The sequence below is a fragment of the Ptychodera flava genome, chromosome 1 (assembly GCF_041260155.1).
Source record: "Ptychodera flava strain L36383 chromosome 1, AS_Pfla_20210202, whole genome shotgun sequence".
NCBI classification, from domain to species: Eukaryota; Metazoa; Hemichordata; class Enteropneusta; family Ptychoderidae; genus Ptychodera; species Ptychodera flava.
The window spans coordinates 59,179,688-59,197,515 of NC_091928.1; the positions used below are offsets into that span (position 1 = coordinate 59,179,688).

Consider the following 17,828-nt stretch of genomic DNA (forward strand, 5'->3'; position numbering starts at 1 on the left):
ATTACACAGTTTACCACGCTTTTTTCAAAGCAATATTTCTCATTATAGAAGACATGAAACCTCCCTAATATTAAATATTTTCCAAACGCAGATAATCTAAATTTAGTATGGTAACAAAAGATTACTCAAAGAATGAGGGGTAACATATTTGGGTAACAAAAAACTTAAAATTTGGTATTTGTAAAAGAAACTCTAAAGTTACTTCATCCTTCTCATATTGTTAGATGATATCGTCCCACCTTTTGTTGCATATTGGTCTAGTTAAAACAAAATTTTAATACAGCCCCTGCTCTTTAGTATACGGTAGCTCAGGACACCATTTTGGCGATCTCGTAATGTTCCAATAAGTTGATAAGGTAATTAATCATTTCAAACACATTTAAGGGAAATTTGAAAAAAGATATTAGGACAGAACATAAAATTGACACACTAGCTGTTAAATGCAGCTTAGCCTGTGAAAATGGTTTTAGAAACGCCATCAACAAGTGAAACTGTTGGACATGTTTCTCTCTTTAAGGCAGTCATAAGAAAGAAAAGTTATATAGTAAGAGATAAGTTAATTAAGATTATTAAGTATACAGTAAGAGATATTTCATCCTTAATACTTACAAATCGTGACTGTGAAGTTGCAAGTATCTTCATTTCCAAACGCGTCAGTGATCGTACAGGTAATTATATGAGTACCAACACCGAGTGGTGTTCCTGATGGTGTGTCACATGTCACTGAGGCATCGACTGTATTTGCATTTGGTGATGGTGTTGTGTAAATGACAGACACTTGGCCATCAGCAGAGTCAGCTACAAACTCCATGTCTTCAGGACAGGAAATATCTGGAGGTGCATCTGTATTGAGAAGAAAGAAACAGAAAATATTATATATTTCTTTGACATATATGAAAGTGTTCCCGTCGTAACACTGGCAAAGTGTTGACCCGAATGAAATTAGTTTTGTACTTTGTCCACGTTGCCAGCAAAGTATGTTGACGGAGAGGAGAAAATGCGGCATAGTCAAAACAGATGTTAGGTTACATGAATTGATATCATATGGCTTCTCCAACAACACAAACAAATGATAAATCTGTGTACGAACGATGTTATTACATATTTATTTTTCCGAAACTAAACTGCACTGAACGATTGACAATGAAGGAAAAAAATAATTTACACTGAAAGTTCATAATTAAAATATTTTAATTATCATTTATCATGTGAGAATTTAATCTTTGCAAATTATTTACTCACAGACAATCACAGTGAAGTTGCAAGTGTCTTCATTTCCAAATGCGTCAGTGATCGTACAGGTAATTATATGAGTACCAACACCGAGTGGTGTTCCTGATGGTGTGTCACATGTCACTGAGGCATTGGCTGTATTTGCATTCGGTGATGGTGTTGTGTAAATGACAGACACTTGGCCATCAGCAGAGTCAGCTACAAACTCCATGTCTTCAGGACAGGAAATATCTGGAGGTGCATCTGTATTGAGAAGAAAGAAACAGAAAATATTATATATTTCTTTGACATATATGAAAGTGTTCCCGTCGTAACACTGGCAAAGTGTTGACCGAATGAAATTAATTTTGTACTTTGTCCACGTTGCCAGAAAGTATGTTGACGGAGAGGAGAAAATGCGGCATAGTCAAAACAGATGTAAGGTTACATGAATTGATATCATATGGCTTCTCCAACAACACAAACAAATGATAAATCTGTCGTACGAACGATGTTATACATATTTATTTTTCCGAAAATAAACTGCACTGAACGATTGACAATGAAGGAAAAAAATAATTACACTGAAAGTTCATGGTTAAAATATTTTAATTGTCATTTATCATGTGAGAATTTTATCTTTGCAAATTATTACTCACAGACAATCACAGTGAAGTTGCAAGTGTCTTCATTTCCAAATGCGTCAGTGATCGTACAGGTAATTATATGAGTACCAACACCGAGTGGTGTTCTGATGGTGTGTCACATGTCACTGAGGCATTGGCTGTATTTGCATTTGTGATGGTGTTGTGTAAATGACAGACACTTGGCCATCAGCAGAGTCAGCTACAAACTCCATGTCTTCAGGACAGGAAATATCCGGTGGTGCATCTGATCGTAGAAGAAACAAGTATTGGTCAATTTTACCCAAATAAAAAAGAGAAACATTTTAAAAGGATCGCCATTACGAAAATATAATTAAAACAGAAAAACAAAATGACCATAAAGTTCAGTGTTTACAACAATTTTTATGCTTGTTTTGACAACAAATTTACACTAAACAATTTACAATATTAATGCATTTCATGGACCCATGTGAAAAATGCCAGTGTTTGTGAAACATCTGTCTCAGTGCATCACAAGTTCAATGTATATTGCGAAATATAACTTGAACAATCACGGACATTACAGTATGACGTAAATGTCACTACTTGCTGAAGGCACACGGCCACTGCCTAATGCCTTATTTACTGTGATAAATATGTCGTCAATATACATTATTATTGTGAAATACACTTCTGACGTAAACACAGTGGCATGTGTAACGCCCTCCCTTGTAGAGATTTTGTAGAGATTTTATCTCGGAGCGTCCCTCACGTGGCCAAGGCATGTGAAGGTTAATTCAAAATCGTACGAGAAGGGGATGGGAGATAGTGTGATACTTTTAATAAATTATTGGTAGAAGTTGAATGAGAACAATCAAGTACGGGATATTCCATGGTGTGATCTTATTTAATCTTAAGAAACAATCAAAGACGGGGGGGATTTTCACTTGAGGACCATTGGATGATGATGATAATTTTTGTAGTTATGTAAGTTTAGGAAAGGTATATAGGTTTTTAGATTATGTACACTAGGCAGACATACAAATCAGAACTAAAGACGAGGCGTGTCACGAGCCATCTCGAATAGTGCTACAATCAACATTTTGGTGACTGATAAACCAACTCATAATTCCCCCAACTACGAGCGTGACATATGCATTAAATTTCTGACGTACACCATATACTTACAAATAGTAACCGTGAAGTTGCAAGTGTCTTCATTTCCAAAGACGTCAGTGATCGTACAGGTAATTATATGAGTACCAACACCGAGTGGTGTTCCTGATGGTGTGTCACATGTCACTGAGGCATTGGCTGTATTTGCATTTGGTGATGGTGTTGTGTAAATGACAGACACTTGGCCATCAGCAGAGTCAGCTACAAACTCCATGTCTTCAGGACAGGAAATATCCGGTGGTGCATCTTAATGGAAGAAAAATTTTAAACTGATGATGCTATTCTGTCTAATATCTAAAAATCTATCAACACAGTAATATTAGATATTTAAACTCCATCAAGATATTCAATGTTAAAAATGAAAGAATAATATTAACAAGTACTTACAAACGATAACAGTAAAAGAGCACGTATCTTCATTTCCAAAGGCGTCTGTGATGATACATGTGATATTATAAGTACCAACGCCCAATAGCGTTCCAGATGGGATGTCACATGTCACTTTAGTACCTGGTTTGTCTTGACTTGGCGTTGGTGGTGTGTAAGTGACATACACTTGGCCGTCGGCTGCATCAGCTACAAACTCCAAGTCATCCGGACATGAGATTTCTGGAGGAGGACCTGTAAGCAAAAGCGAAATTAAGCAGGCAACAAGATAGATAATCATTTAAATCAGAGTGACAACGGATCTTGCACAGATAAAGTCCAACTAATTGAGGAAACAGTACTATCATTTCACTACCTTAAAGGTGTGATCATCAAGTGAGACTATTGGGATCTTGTGGGAACACATCAACTAAGAAGCATAGCAGAGTCTGGGAAGAATCGAGATTATTCCACTTATTCATGAATTTAATTTCTATCCGTAATAAAGGACAAGGGACGTTGGAATATAGCAAAAAATTTTAGCATTCAGTGTAATGTTTTAAAAAGAAGCACTGTTCGGGAGCAAGGCATGAGGGAAAGAATGTGCCAGTTCATGTATATTGTATTCATGTACTTCCGACATCTGTACTTACAAACAATCACAGTGAAGTTGCAAGTGTCTTCATTTCCAAAGGCGTCAGTGATCGTACAGGTAATTATATGAGTACCAACACGAGTGGTGTTCCTGATGGTTTGTCACATGTCACTGAGGCATCGGCTGTATTTGCATTTGGTGATGGTGTTGTGTAAATGACTGACACTTGGCCATCAGCAGAGTCAGCTACGAATGTCATGTCTTCTGGGCAAGAAATGTCTGGCGGTGCATCTGTATTGAGACGACATTGATTTCATTGACAATAGGTACTTTCCATGATACATTGAGAAATGTTAAACGTTCATGGCAAAGTGTGGCACTTACTACACCTTTTACGTTTGTTTTGACTACAACTAGTACTTTAAAATATACACATTGTTAGTAAGTTTAATTGCTAATATGAATATTTTAATTTTTCTAGAACCACCTAATTGCTTCACAAGGTCAACGTCTCTTTAACAAATAATACTTGAAAAATGCAGACGGTATTGTCTGAACTCTCAGTATTCGTGAAAAGCAACACGGCCTCCGCCAAATGCTGTGTTGTACAATGATGATTGTGTCAGTTATATATATTTTTTACATAAAAATAAACCTCTGACGTAAACACGATGACATGAGTTAAATCTCTGATTTATACCGTATACCGGTACTTACAAATAGTAACCGTGAAGTTGCAAGTGTCTTCATTTCCAAAGGCGTCAGTGATCGTACAGGTAATTATATGAGTACCAACACCGAGTGGTGTTCCTGATGGTTTGTCACATGTCACTGAGGCATTGGCTGTATTTGCATTTGGTGATGGTGTTGTGTAAATGACAGACACTTGGCCATCAGCAGAGTCAGCTACAAACTCCATGTCTTTAGGACAGGAAATATCCGGTGGTGCATCTGTATTGGAAGAAAAAATTTAAACTGATGATGCTATTCTGTCTAATATCTAAAAATCTATCAACACAGTGATATTAGATATTTAAACTCCATCAAGATATTCAATGTTAAAAATGAAAGAATAATATAAACAAATACTTACAAACGATAACAGTAAAAGAGCACGTATCTTCATTTCCAAAGGCATCTGTGATGATACATGTGATGTTATAAGTACCAACGCCCAATAGCGTTCCAGATGGGATGTCACATGTCACTTTAGTACCTGGTTTGTCTTGACTTGGCGTTGGTGGTGTGTAAGTGACATACACTTGGCCGTCGGCTGCATCAGCTACAAACTCCAAGTCATCCGGACATGAGATTTCTGGAGGAGGACCTGTAAGCAAAAGCGAAATTAAGCAGGCAACAAGATAGATAAATCATTTAAATCAGAGTGACAACGGATCTTGCACAGATAAAGTCCAACTAATTGAGGAAACAGTACTATCATTTCACTACCTTAAAGGTGTGATCATCAAGTGAGACTATTGGGATCTTGTGGGAACACATCAACTAAGAAGCATGGCAGTGTGTGGGAAGAATCGAGATTATTCCACTTATTCATGAATTTAATTTCTATCCGTAATAAAGGACAAGGGACGTTGGAATTACAGCAAAATTTTAGTATTCAGTGTAATGTTTTAAAAAGAAGCACTGTTCGGGAGCAAGGCATGAGGGAAAGAATGTGCCAGTTCATGTATATTGTATTCATGTACTTCCGACATCTGTACTTACAAACAATCACAGTGAAGTTGCAAGTATCTTCATTTCCAAAGGCGTCAGTGATCGTACAGGTAATTATATGAGTACCAACACCGAGTGGTGTTCCTGATGGTTTGTCACATGTCACTGAGGCATCGGCTGTATTTGCATTTGGTGATGGTGTTGTGTAAATGACTGACACTTGGCCATCAGCAGAGTCAGCTACGAATGTCATGTCTTCTGGGCAAGAAATGTCTGGCGGTGCATCTGTATTGAGACGACATTGATTTCATTGACAATAGGTACTTTCCATGATACATTGAGAAATGTTAAACGTTCATGGCAAAGTGTGGCACTTACTACACCTTTTACGTTTGTTTTGACTACAACTAGTACTTTAAAATATACACATTGTTAGTAAGTTTAATTGCTAATATGAATATTTTAATTTTTCTAGAACCACCTAATTGCTTCACAAGGTCAACGTCTCTTTAACAAATAATACTTGAAAAATGCAGACGGTATTGTCTGAACTCTCAGTATTCGTGAAAAGCAACACGGCCTCCGCCAAATGCTGTGTTGTACAATGATGATTGTGTCAGTTATATATATTTTTACATAGAAATAAACCTCTGACGTAAACACGATGACATGAGTTAAATCTCTGATTTACACCGTATACCGGTACTTACAAATAGTAACCGTGAAGTTGCAAGTGTCTTCATTTCCAAAGGCGTCAGTGATCGTACAGGTAATTATATGAGTACCAACACCGAGTGGTGTTCCTGATGGTGTGTCACATGTCACTGAGGCATTGGCTGTATTTGCATTTGGTGATGGTGTTGTGTAAATGACAGACACTTGGCCATCAGCAGAGTCAGCTACAAACTCCATGTCTTTAGGACAGGAAATATCCGGTGGTGCATCTGTAATGTAAGAAAAAATTTCAAACTGATGATGCTATTCTGTCTAATATCTAAAAATCTATCAACACAGTAATATTAGATATTTAAACTCCATCAAGATATTCAATGTTAAAAATGAAAGAATAATATAAACAAATACTTACAAACGATAACAGTAAAAGAGCACGTATCTTCATTTCCAAAGGCATCTGTGATGATACATGTGATGTTATAAGTACCAACGCCCAATAGCGTTCCAGATGGGATGTCACATGTCACTTTAGTACCTGGTTTGTCTTGACTTGGCGTTGTGGTGTGTAAGTGACATACACTTGGCCGTCGGCTGCATCAGCTACAAACTCCAAGTCATCCGGACATGAGATTTCTGGAGGAGGACCTGTAAGCAAAAGCGAAATTAAGCAGGCAACAAGATAGATAAATCATTTAAATCAGAGTGACAACGGATCTTGCACAGATAAAGTCCAACTAATTGAGGAAACAGTACTATCATTTCACTACCTTAAAGGTGTGATCATCAAGTGAGACTATTGGGATCTTGTGGGAACACATCAACTAAGAAGCATGGCAGTGTGTGGGAAGAATCGAGATTATTCCACTTATTCATGAATTTAATTTCTATCCGTAATAAAGGACAAGGGACGTTGGAATTACAGCAAAATTTTAGTATTCAGTGTAATGTTTTAAAAAGAAGCACTGTTCGGGAGCAAGGCATGAGGAAAGAATGTGCCAGATCATGTATATTGTATTCATGTACTTCCGACATCTGTACTTACAAACAATCACAGTGAAGTTGCAAGTATCTTCATTTCCAAAGGCGTCAGTGATCGTACAGGTAATTATATGAGTACCAACACCGAGTGGTGTTCCTGATGGTTGTCACATGTCACTGAGGCATCGGCTGTATTTGCATTTGGTGATGGTGTTGTGTAAATGACAGACACTTGGCCATCAGCAGAGGCAGCTACGAATGTCATGTCTTCTGGGCAAGAAATGTCTGGCGGTGCATCTGTATTGAGACGACATGATTTCATTGACAATAGGTACTTTCCATGATACATTGAGAAATGTTAAACGTTCATGGCAAAGTGTGGCACTTACTACACCTTTTACGTTTGTTTTGACTACAACTCAGTACTTTAAAATATAACATTGTTAGTAAGTTTAATTGCTCATATGAATATTTTAATTTTTCTGGAACCACCTAATTACTTCACAAGGTCAACGTCTCTTTAAACAAATAATACTTGAAAATGCAGACGGTATTGTCTGAACTCTCAGTATTCGTGAAAAGCAACACGGCCTCCGCCAAATGCTGTGTTGTACAATGATGATTGTGTCAGTTATATATATTTTTACATAGAAATAAACCTCTGACGTAAACACGATGACATGAGTTAAATCTCTGATTTACACCGTATACCGGTACTTACAAATAGTAACCGTGAAGTTGCAAGTGTCTTCATTTCCAAAGGCGTCAGTGATCGTACAGGTAATTATATGAGTACCAACACCGAGTGGTGTTCCTGATGGTTTGTCACATGTCACTGAGGCATTGGCTGTATTTGCATTTGGTGATGGTGTTGTGTAAATGACAGACACTTGGCCATCAGCAGAGTCAGCTACAAACTCCATGTCTTTAGGACAGGAAATATCCGGTGGTGCATCTGTATTGGAAGAAAAAATTTAAACTGATGATGCTATTCTGTCTAATATCTAAAAATCTATCAACACAGTAATATTAGATATTTAAACTCCATCAAGATATTCAATGTTAAAATGAAAGAATAATATAAACAAATACTTACAACGATAACAGTAAAAGAGCACGTATCTTCATTTCCAAAGGCATCTGTGATGATACATGTGATGTTATAAGTACCAACGCCCAATAGCGTTCCAGATGGGATGTCACATGTCACTTTAGTACCTGGTTTGTCTTGACTTGGCGTTGGTGGTGTGTAAGTGACATACACTTGGCCGTCGGCTGCATCAGCTACAAACTCCAAGTCATCCGGACATGAGATTTCTGGAGGAGGACCTGTAAGCAAAAGCGAAATTAAGCAGGCAACAAGATAGATAAATCATTTAAATCAGAGTGACAACGGATCTTGCACAGATAAAGTCCAACTAATTGAGGAAACAGTACTATCATTTCACTACCTTAAAGGTGTGATCATCAAGTGAGACTATTGGGATCTTGTGGGAACACATCAACTAAGAAGCATGGCAGTGTGTGGGAAGAATCGAGATTATTCCACTTATTCATGAATTTAATTTCTACCGTAATAAAGGACAAGGGACGTTGGAATTACAGCAAAATTTTAGCATTCAGTGTAATGTTTTAAAAAGAAGCACTGTTCGGGAGCAAGGCATGAGGGAAAGAATGTGCCAGTTCATGTATATTGTATTCATGTACTTCCGACATCTGTACTTACAAACAATCACAGTGAAGTTGCAAGTATCTTCATTTCCAAAGGCGTCAGTGATCGTACAGGTAATTATATGAGTACCAACACCGAGTGGTGTTCCTGATGGTTTGTCACATGTCACTGAGGCATCGGCTGTATTTGCATTTGGTGATGGTGTTGTGTAAATGACTGACACTTGGCCATCAGCAGAGTCAGCTACGAATGTCATGTCTTCTGGGCAAGAAATGTCTGGCGGTGCATCTGTATTGAGACGACATTGATTTCATTGACAATAGGTACTTTCCATGATACATTGAGAAATGTTAAACGTTCATGGCAAAGTGTGGCACTTACTACACCTTTTACGTTTGTTTTGACTACAACTAGTACTTTAAAATATACATTTTGTTAGTAAGTTTAATTGCTAATATGAATATTTTAATTTTTCTCGAACCACCTAATTGCTTCACAAGGTCAACGTCTCTTTAACAAATAATACTTGAAAAATGCAGACGGTATTGTCTGAACTCTCAGTATTCGTGAAAAGCAACACGGCCTTCGCCAAATGCTGTGTTGTACAATGATGATTGTGTCAGTTATATATATTTTTACATAGAAATAAACCTCTGACGTAAACACGATGACATGAGTTAAATCTCTGATTTATACCGTATACCGGTACTTACAAATAGTAACAGTGAAGTTGCAAGTGTCTTCATTTCCAAAGGCGTCAGTGATCGTACAGGTAATTATATGAGTACCAACACCGAGTGGTGTTCCTGATGGTTTGTCACATGTCACTGAGGCATCGGCTGTATTTGCATTTGGTGATGGTGTTGTGTAAATGACAGACACTTGGCCATCAGCAGAGTCAGCTACAAACTCCATGTCTTCAGGACAGGAAATATCTGGTGGTGCATCTGTTCACGGGATACAAATCAAATAATGTAAACCATCCCTAACATGTACAATCAGTATGGTGGTAGTTATATTATCTTTCTGAGAGAAAATTTGGATTGTAAAGTTACTGTTAATGTTTCCATGATCTATTCTACCCTTTATGTTTTTGTAAAACTACTTGTCTATGTCTTCTGACTAAAAAATCGTTATACTCAAGATCTTCTTGGCAAGACCATGGAAGAATTTGAGAAAAAAGCTGGTGGATCGTCTGGACACAGTAAATCACTCGTCAAAGAAGCAAAAAACAATTTGAATCAAAAGATGATTTTACCCCCGTAAAGAATTGATTTCTTGATTCATATTCTACTTCAAGGCGTGGATATATGTAAGCATCTTGCGGATTGACAGATCGTAGCAGAATCAGTTCATGCAAATATGAGTCTCAAGGTTGTTCCCATGTCGTCTTGGTATCTGGACACCAACAAAGCTCATTCGTAGCACGCATTATACTCTACACATGGAGAGAAATAAAAAAGTGTTCCTTACAGACCGTGACTGTGAAGTTACACTCTGCCGAGTTATTAAAGGCATCTGTAATGGTACAGGTAATGGTGTGTTCACCGACACTCAGCGGAGATTCAGAGGGAATGTCGCAGGTCACCGTTGCAGCTGCTGACCCATTGTTTGGAGTCGGCAATTCGTAAGTGACAACCTCATTTCCATCTTCATTGACATCAACCAATTCCATGTCGAAGGGACATGTAATTTCCGGTAGTGCATCTATATGTATGTCAATAAAGGGAAAGTCAATGTGACTCGGAGATGCAGGGATTTATGCTTTATATTAAGGATTTATGCTTTATTTATGTTCTTTTTATATGTGATGTGTACACCATAGGCCTTCAAAATATATATTTATCGGTTTGATTAAATAAACAAAGTCAATACGATAGCATTGACGTAAATAACGTGTACGAGTAAAAGAATTCCCTTTTCAGGCTCCCTTTACACACTTTACGTAAGATACGTCAGACACAAAGTATCAACGAAAACAAAACTGATAATGGAAAGGATCTTAGGTCATTAGCATCCCTTAACCATTCGTAACAAATGCTGTACGTTATCAGCCTGTTTGATGCGTGACGCAGTGATTATTATGCATTATACATGTGATAATTCAGTGGCGAACTTACAAATAATGACGTTGAATGTGCACGTTGCAGTGTTTCCAAAGGAATCCACAGCTGTACACTCGATAGTATGTGATCCAACCGCAAATGAAGAACCGGACGGAAAATTGCATGTAACAGTAGTATCTGCTGAGTTGGCATTGGTGTCAATAGTGTAAATGACAACCACATCATTATTACCATCTTCATCCACGATTTCCATTTCTACCGGACACGTTATTTCAGGTAATTCGTCTGTAAAAGAAAGTAGAAGTTAGCCAATATAATCAACATCACGTTTACGCTTTACAGCAATCAATTTTAGTCTTATTGAAGCTTCTTGGTTTGTCATCACAACTCAAATACCCTAGCTCACCAAGGCGAGAGCAGCCACGTGTGCAACGTTTTCTACAAAATCCAGTATCACTGAATTGAGCTGGACAGCTTAACTATGTCTAAACTATATTCGGGACTGCGATGAAGCAACCATGTATTGTACGATACATGCTTTCAAAGTGATTTTCAGATTCACAGTAGGTACATTCTTCTTTTGACGATTATGAATCTGGTGGTGAAATTTTTTGGATGTTTATGAATCTCTTAAAATATCTAGTTATTATGTATATCACCTTCGTGATTCACACTGAGGGAGCATGCATGTAGCCATCAGCCATTACAAGGAAAAGACACTCACATATTGTTACAACGAAAGTACATGTATCTGAACTCCCTGAAATGTCTATAGCTTCACATGTAATTGTGTGTGACCCTACACCCACTGAGCTGCCCGAGGGAGGATCACATGACACTGTTGCATTGGCCGTATCTTCGTTTATCGTTGGTATCGTGTATGTTATAACGCTACTGCCGTCACCATCTTCGTCTACGATTTCAATGTCTTCCGGACAAGTGATCATCACTCCTGCGTCTGAAATAATGCATCATTGTAAACATTATATTAAACCCATTTTCCCGACTTTAACTTTCTTTTTATTACGCATTTACCCCTACTCTGTGAAGTATCTGAAGATTAAGGTGGTGAACTATGTAGATATTTTGCTTTTATCTTTATTACCAGTGAACGCCAGGTTCACTACATAGGTAAAATACTCAACATACATTAACATCTAATTTCTCTTGAAAACTGATACATGGAAATGTAGCCGATGAGAGATGAAAGAATATCGCTATTCCGTAATTTAATTGCTAGATTTACGCTAAGACCAGGACTTTTCAGAAGGGGGGAGGACTTTGAAAAATTCGAATTGTGCCGTTCATGAAAGATTTAACATTTGGATTAACATTCACATATTTTTAAGGTTTTCTTTCTCAAAAAAGAAAAAGGAAATTCTTTAAATGATTAAAGGTCGTGGTTGGGCCTTGGGAGCCATATTGAATTTGTAAATTGTATTCTAAAACAAATGATAGTTATTGAAATGTTGTAAACTGTTATTATATAAACTGCCTTCAACTATATCCCTGATATTTGTTAAGTGCCATCTCATTGCATTTCGAAAGAAGATCAACCCATCTTCCAATTCGTGAATGATATGTACTGAATGAATATACTTACACACTGTTATTGTAAAGGTACACGTATCGGTGTTTCCAAAAGCATCAAAGGCTATGCAGATTACTGTGTGCGTTCCAACAGTGAAGCTTGTCCCAGACTCCTGGTCACATGTTACGGTAACATCTGACGAATCATCAGTGGCATTTGGTAACGTGTAAGATACAGTCACGCTTCCATCACCATCGTGATCAACAAAAGACATGTCAACCGGACATTTTATCATCGGTGGCGTGTCTTAGAAGAGAGATGTAAAATAAATGCATCAAAAATTATTATTTCATGATTTGATAGAATGTAAACAAAACATGTCCTTGATCAGAACATGGAAATATTATAGATGTTGTATTTGTGAAAGTTACCGAAAGAAATATTCCCGAAGAAAATTAAGAAAGCACCATTAGCCATATATCCTCCGGCAACTCGGGCATTTGACACCGGCATTTATATGAAGTATAGCTTTTAAAATTTCAAAGAAGTGATTAAGAAAATGATGACCCTAACGTCCATTTTTAAAGTAATAATTGCAATCTTAACATGGACATCGTGTATGATAGGGGGTTGCATTTTCATAGCGTGTTAAATCATTACTATCAGTGAGGGTTTTAATCACATTTTCTGAACTTCTGAAGAAATTGCCTTCCAATACCCTTCCACTTAAAAATGAGTATAGGTTTATTAAAATTTGTGCAAGAAATTTAAAAAATATCATTAAAGTTAAGTGTATAATTTTAATATCTTTGAATGAACTCTATGGTATAGCCGACAGTTATCGCGTCATTAAATTTTTCATCTGTAAGCACCGTTAAAAACTGCTAGAGGTATGAGTAAACTGACTCATTGTTTTCACCAGAATATATTAGGGAAGAGGTTACCATTACAAATGTATTGGGCATCACAGGCTAGGCTGCTTTGAAACAATTAAGGAAATTAGACTCCTAAAGTAATGGTATTACATTAAAGAATGTTACACTGGCATCAAATCATTTCTTTCATTTCTTACAGTAACATGATCGGAACTAATTTGGGAGAATGCGATGGTGAAGTGATGCCGATTTAATCTACATATGTAATCTCATCTGCTTTTGTTTTTACAATGCACACTTGTTTTTATGAGTAATTTGTAGTACATGTATTTCAACATTCAGCTATAACACAGCTAACACTTTAGAGAAATTTGAAAAATATGAAAATCCAATTATCCAAAATTAGTTTCAATCGCGTTAAAACTAGGGAAGTAGTATAATAAATCCCTTGCATTTAAAATGTGCAGCTACTAGAGATCGAAGTTCACCTTTATGTTATTTATCATGACTGAGATCATGTTTACACCAAATGAATGCTCAGCTGGTTTACCAAGGTTAGTTATATAATTTTGAGCGTGGGATTAAAGACATTTAAATACACGTGGGCTGAGAAGTAATTGCAGTTGTGTAGAGCACTCAATTATCGGTTTGGTTCACGTTACACTTCATCTTAAATATGTATTGTAAAGTAATAGTCCAGCAATAGGATAGAAATCTTCGCTAACACTGAATGACATTTTAATCCCTAGCTCTCGGGACTTTCACGCAAAGTTTCCATTTGACGACCAATTCTTTGTTGAGACATGCATATGAGGTGATACTGGTAATGAGTGCAAATTTTCATGCATAATTGTCACGACATGCAGATGCAGAATGCATTAATGTCAATTTGCAACGGTATGATTGAGTACTTTCCTGGAAAATTAGAGAAATGTTGGTGTCTTACCATCACAAGGTACTGTTTAGACGTAAAGGAAAAAAGACAATGTGTTACTTAGATCGGATAAAATCAAACAGCTGACAAAGTGGTTCGATTCTTGAAGCTATTGAACGCTAAAACGTAAACATTGCAGCGTGTCAGATGTTCAAATAAATGTCTGACCTTCTCATTTCGTAGACGAACGATTGCAAAATGTCTGTGTTTTAAGTACATTTGATTTCACAATTAATTTGGTTTCAGAAAGATAATCACTTTTGCTTCGAGAGTTTTCATACAAGAGGAAATGAGCTGAAGAGACACCAAGAATTTGCAATCATGATATAATTGAGACTGTTTCAAATAACAAATATTGCTGTGTTTAGTGGATGATATTTCACTACACTCGACTGATGTATTGGGTATGTTAATAAGGGACTTACAAGAACATTCTCCATCGTTGTCGTTACCATAGCGACAGAAACAGCCAAATGAACCATTAATGTAAGTGCAGACTTCCAATTCATCACATTCACTGTTGTAGCATTCAACCGTGCCATCGTCGTGACATTCGCAAGTAATTGAACAATCTGGGTTGGTCCATATGTCTCCCGGCTGTAGATTAAAGTCAAACACTATAAATGTTGGCAACATCTTGAAGTTCACAATATTGTTAGGATGATTTACCATTCTTATAGATGGGTTACTTTGTGAAACATTCTCCTGACTACATTTCTGGACACAAGGGAATACGAAAAAGCGTGCAAGTGTGTTAGAAAGCAGTTTTCGAGAATGTTGCTCATTTATTGTGGGGTTTGAAAGTATTTGTATTTTATCTCTGTTGGTATTTTGGCTGTCAATTGTTGACATTTTCAAGATTTCATGACAACAGAAAGGTAAATAGCAAAAAATACGCCATTTACTTTATCGGAAGGTGTGATTATACTCACAGGATGCGTCTCACCCATGACAACGCAGTCACAGCTATTTCTTGGAACACACAATTCTTCTTCAAGAACATAGCCATCTTCACATTCACAGCCTTCAACACAAGGCTCATCTGAGCAGGACCGCTCACCATGGCACGTTTCGGGGCATGCAGACATGCAGTCGCTGTAGTGACTGTGCGGTGGGCACGCACCGACTGGATTTTAGATATCACAGAGATGTATTTGTTAGATAATCCTCCACATAGTACTGTAATTCAGTTTTTCAGTTTCATAATGATTACGGAACCGATATTTTCAAATTTGCTTTAAATTAATTCTTAAAACTTTCCCTGTTAAGAACACACAGAAGCCTAAGGCTCTATGGCTCCCTTAAGCATCTATATACTTTTACTCAAATTTATTACTACACTTGCGAGGCTTCAAAATCAAAGGTCGTCGCGTTTTGGAAGTCTTGCCTTATAATTTTTTAAGGATATCAACTCTCCCTTCGAAGACCTTTTATGTTTAGTACCTGATGTAGCAAAACTGATACCAACAAAGACAAAGTAGTGAACATTTATCTGAGCCATGTACAGCGCACTGTTAATATTCCATAAGTTTTGCACAAGGCGTCCTCTCATAAATGACAGCATCAATATTAATAAATGTTTTGCCATCACAACGACGGAGTTTGTTCTTCAGGATCAATGCAAAGACTAAGTGTATCAGTTTATTTTTACATTGAAGTCAGAATGCCTATGATTGGTAGTTTAACTATATAAATGGTCGTCACAGAGTATCTTTAAACCCATTGCTGTACTATGTAACCAATGTGTTTAACGATCAGTCATTGCGGAACCAGGTAACTAATGTGTAATCAACCCTTGCTATACTAGGTAACTAATGTTTAATCAACCATTGCTGTACTAGGTAACTAATGTGTAACCAACCATTGCTGTACTAGGTAACTAATGTGTCATCAACCATTAATGTACTAGGTAACTAATGTGTCATCAACCATTAATGTAATAGGTATCTAATGTGTAATTAACCATTGCTGTATTAGACAACTAATATTTAATCAACTTATCAAGCCAAGAGTATTTATTTGTTAACAAATAATAACAGTTAGGTGGCTTACCGCAACGAACATGAACATTAAACGAACATGAAGCAGTGTTCCCAGATGTGTCTACTGCCGTGCAAACGACTTCATTTCGGCCACAGTCGAACAGACTACCTGGTTCCTCAGTGCAGGTCACAGAAGCTGTGCATTCTCGGTCCGTAGCAGTGGGTTTGGTGTAATCTACATATTCACCGTCAGCGTCAACGTCATTGGCGCTAACATCGTCACAGCCAGTGAGCACTGGTGGGTTGGTGTCTGTAATTGTAACGTAAGCTCATTTAGAATGAAGTTAACTATATACTAAAGCAACTCAAGTCAGAATGGTATTGGATATGGAAAAAAAAAACATCAATAAATGATATCATTGTGCTGTTTGAACCGATTTTGGAATAAAGAAATATTTATTTATTTCATGTAAGCAGTTTTATTGATAAACCTATAGATACCATTACACATGTCAGCAGTTTTATTGGTAAGCCTATAGCATTTCAAATATTGTGCCACTGGTTGTCATTGGCATGTACGTTAACCGTCACTTAAGAGGATATGTTCGGCCGATAAAACGTAATATGTAAAAATAAAATTAAGACGTTTGTTGTATATTGCACTAAAACTTAAAAATCAACATGATAGCGGTTCGACGAGATATTTTACACCCATCATTCGATAAGTAATCACCACGTTGGTATTGAAAGAATTATTACTTCTACACAAATCGCCAAGTCATGTGTAATTTGGATTATGTGTTCTTTATACCATCACTCACCGCATACTGCATATATAGTAAAAGACGTGGAGGCTTGAAGACCAGAAGTATCTGTTGCTGTACACGTGACTTGGACGGGTGAGCCACAAGTTACTGACACCCCGCTTTCGTCATGATCACATGACACAGTGACGTCACCACAGTTGTCCATAGCTTGCGGAATCATGAAAGGTACTGTTTCTCCGTCATGTTCACAGTCTAAGACCGTGATGTCTGACAAGCAGTCAATCATCGGTGGTTCATTATCTGTGATGTAAATGAAAGAGTACTTTGTTTTTTACTGTTGGTGTTTATCTCCGTTATCTTGTATATGCTATGGCCAATCAAAAATGCCGATTTCCAGTAACATGCCTCCGAAATTCAGGATGGCAGAGTGAGGAAATGTTTCTTTTTGGTGGCTGATATCCATAAAATACCGTGAAATTTAGAGAATTGACTAAAACATTTTGAATTCGGTGAATTTGCCTGGTAGGTTGGGTTACCAGAAACACAAATTTTATTTGGCCTTACTTTCATTGTTACGGAGAAGGTAACTAGGCTATAATATCATAACAAAATGCATATCATAGAGCTTCTTTGATTCGCTTATGCTGTCAATAAAATGGTTTACGTTCAGCAGGTATCTAGACTGTAGATAGCAAGCAACATATTGACATAATGTATCGC

General features: G+C 37.1%; 3 protein-coding genes across 4 annotated transcripts in view; all 3 read right to left on the minus strand.

Moving 5' to 3' along the window:
• Positions 1-1,336: 1,336 nt before the first annotated feature.
• LOC139142028 (hyalin-like) lies at positions 1,337-8,230 on the minus strand. 2 transcript variants are annotated; one of them, XM_070711824.1, is made up of 10 exons: positions 8,003-8,230; positions 7,346-7,578; positions 6,716-6,948; positions 6,339-6,572; positions 5,680-5,913; positions 5,048-5,281; positions 4,672-4,905; positions 3,006-3,239; positions 1,872-2,103; positions 1,337-1,476 (listed from the first exon to the last, which is right to left on the minus strand). In XM_070711824.1, exons 4-9 carry the CDS (start codon positions 6,538-6,540, stop codon positions 1,982-1,984), a joined length of 1,260 nt encoding a protein of 419 aa, XP_070567925.1. In that variant the 5' UTR covers positions 6,541-6,572; positions 6,716-6,948; positions 7,346-7,578; positions 8,003-8,230; the 3' UTR covers positions 1,337-1,476; positions 1,872-1,981. The 2 variants fall into 2 exon arrangements, with proteins under 2 accessions (XP_070567925.1, XP_070567934.1); XM_070711833.1 differs by lacking the exons at positions 1,337-1,476; positions 1,872-2,103 and adding exons at positions 3,381-3,614; positions 4,013-4,245.
• Positions 6,827-12,851, minus strand: LOC139146127 (hyalin-like). Its single transcript, XM_070717558.1, has 10 exons — positions 12,623-12,851; positions 11,744-11,977; positions 11,074-11,304; positions 10,427-10,660; positions 9,667-9,900; positions 9,008-9,241; positions 8,374-8,610; positions 8,003-8,236; positions 7,453-7,578; positions 6,827-6,948 (listed from the first exon to the last, which is right to left on the minus strand). Exons 1-10 carry the CDS (start codon positions 12,843-12,845, stop codon positions 6,827-6,829), a joined length of 2,109 nt encoding a protein of 702 aa, XP_070573659.1. The 5' UTR covers positions 12,846-12,851.
• Positions 12,852-14,328: 1,477 nt separating this feature from the next.
• Positions 14,329-17,828, minus strand: part of LOC139142043 (zonadhesin-like) — a 30,372-nt gene continuing 26,872 nt past the window's right edge. The window contains exons 32-36 of the mRNA XM_070711840.1: positions 17,163-17,408; positions 16,412-16,651; positions 15,292-15,485; positions 14,785-14,956; positions 14,329-14,383 (exon numbers count right to left, since the gene is read on the minus strand). Of these exons, the coding sequence (XP_070567941.1) occupies positions 14,349-14,383; positions 14,785-14,956; positions 15,292-15,485; positions 16,412-16,651; positions 17,163-17,408 (887 nt within the window). The 3' untranslated portion in view covers positions 14,329-14,348. The remainder of the gene's footprint in view (positions 14,384-14,784; positions 14,957-15,291; positions 15,486-16,411; positions 16,652-17,162; positions 17,409-17,828) is intronic.

Bases quoted from the DNA above. Each gene is read 5' to 3' on its own strand.
- LOC139146127 (XM_070717558.1), bottom strand. From the start codon at position 12,845: ATGATAAAATGTCCGGTTGACATGTCTTTTGTTGATCACGATGGTGAT. The intron at 11,978-12,622 runs GTAAGTATATTC...GCATTATTTCAG, and splicing joins TACCTTTACAATAACAGTGT to ACGCAGGAGTGATGATCACT. The intron at 10,661-11,073 runs GTAAGTTCGCCA...ACATACATATAG, and splicing joins CACATTCAACGTCATTATTT to ATGCACTACCGGAAATTACA.
- LOC139142028 (XM_070711824.1), bottom strand. From the start codon at position 6,540: ATGGAGTTTGTAGCTGACTCTGCTGATGGCCAAGTGTCTGTCATTTAC. The intron at 5,914-6,338 runs GTAAGTACCGGT...GTCTCAATACAG, and splicing joins CAACTTCACGGTTACTATTT to ATGCACCGCCAGACATTTCT. The intron at 4,906-5,047 runs GTAAGTATTTGT...CTTCCAATACAG, and splicing joins CTCTTTTACTGTTATCGTTT to ATGCACCACCGGATATTTCC.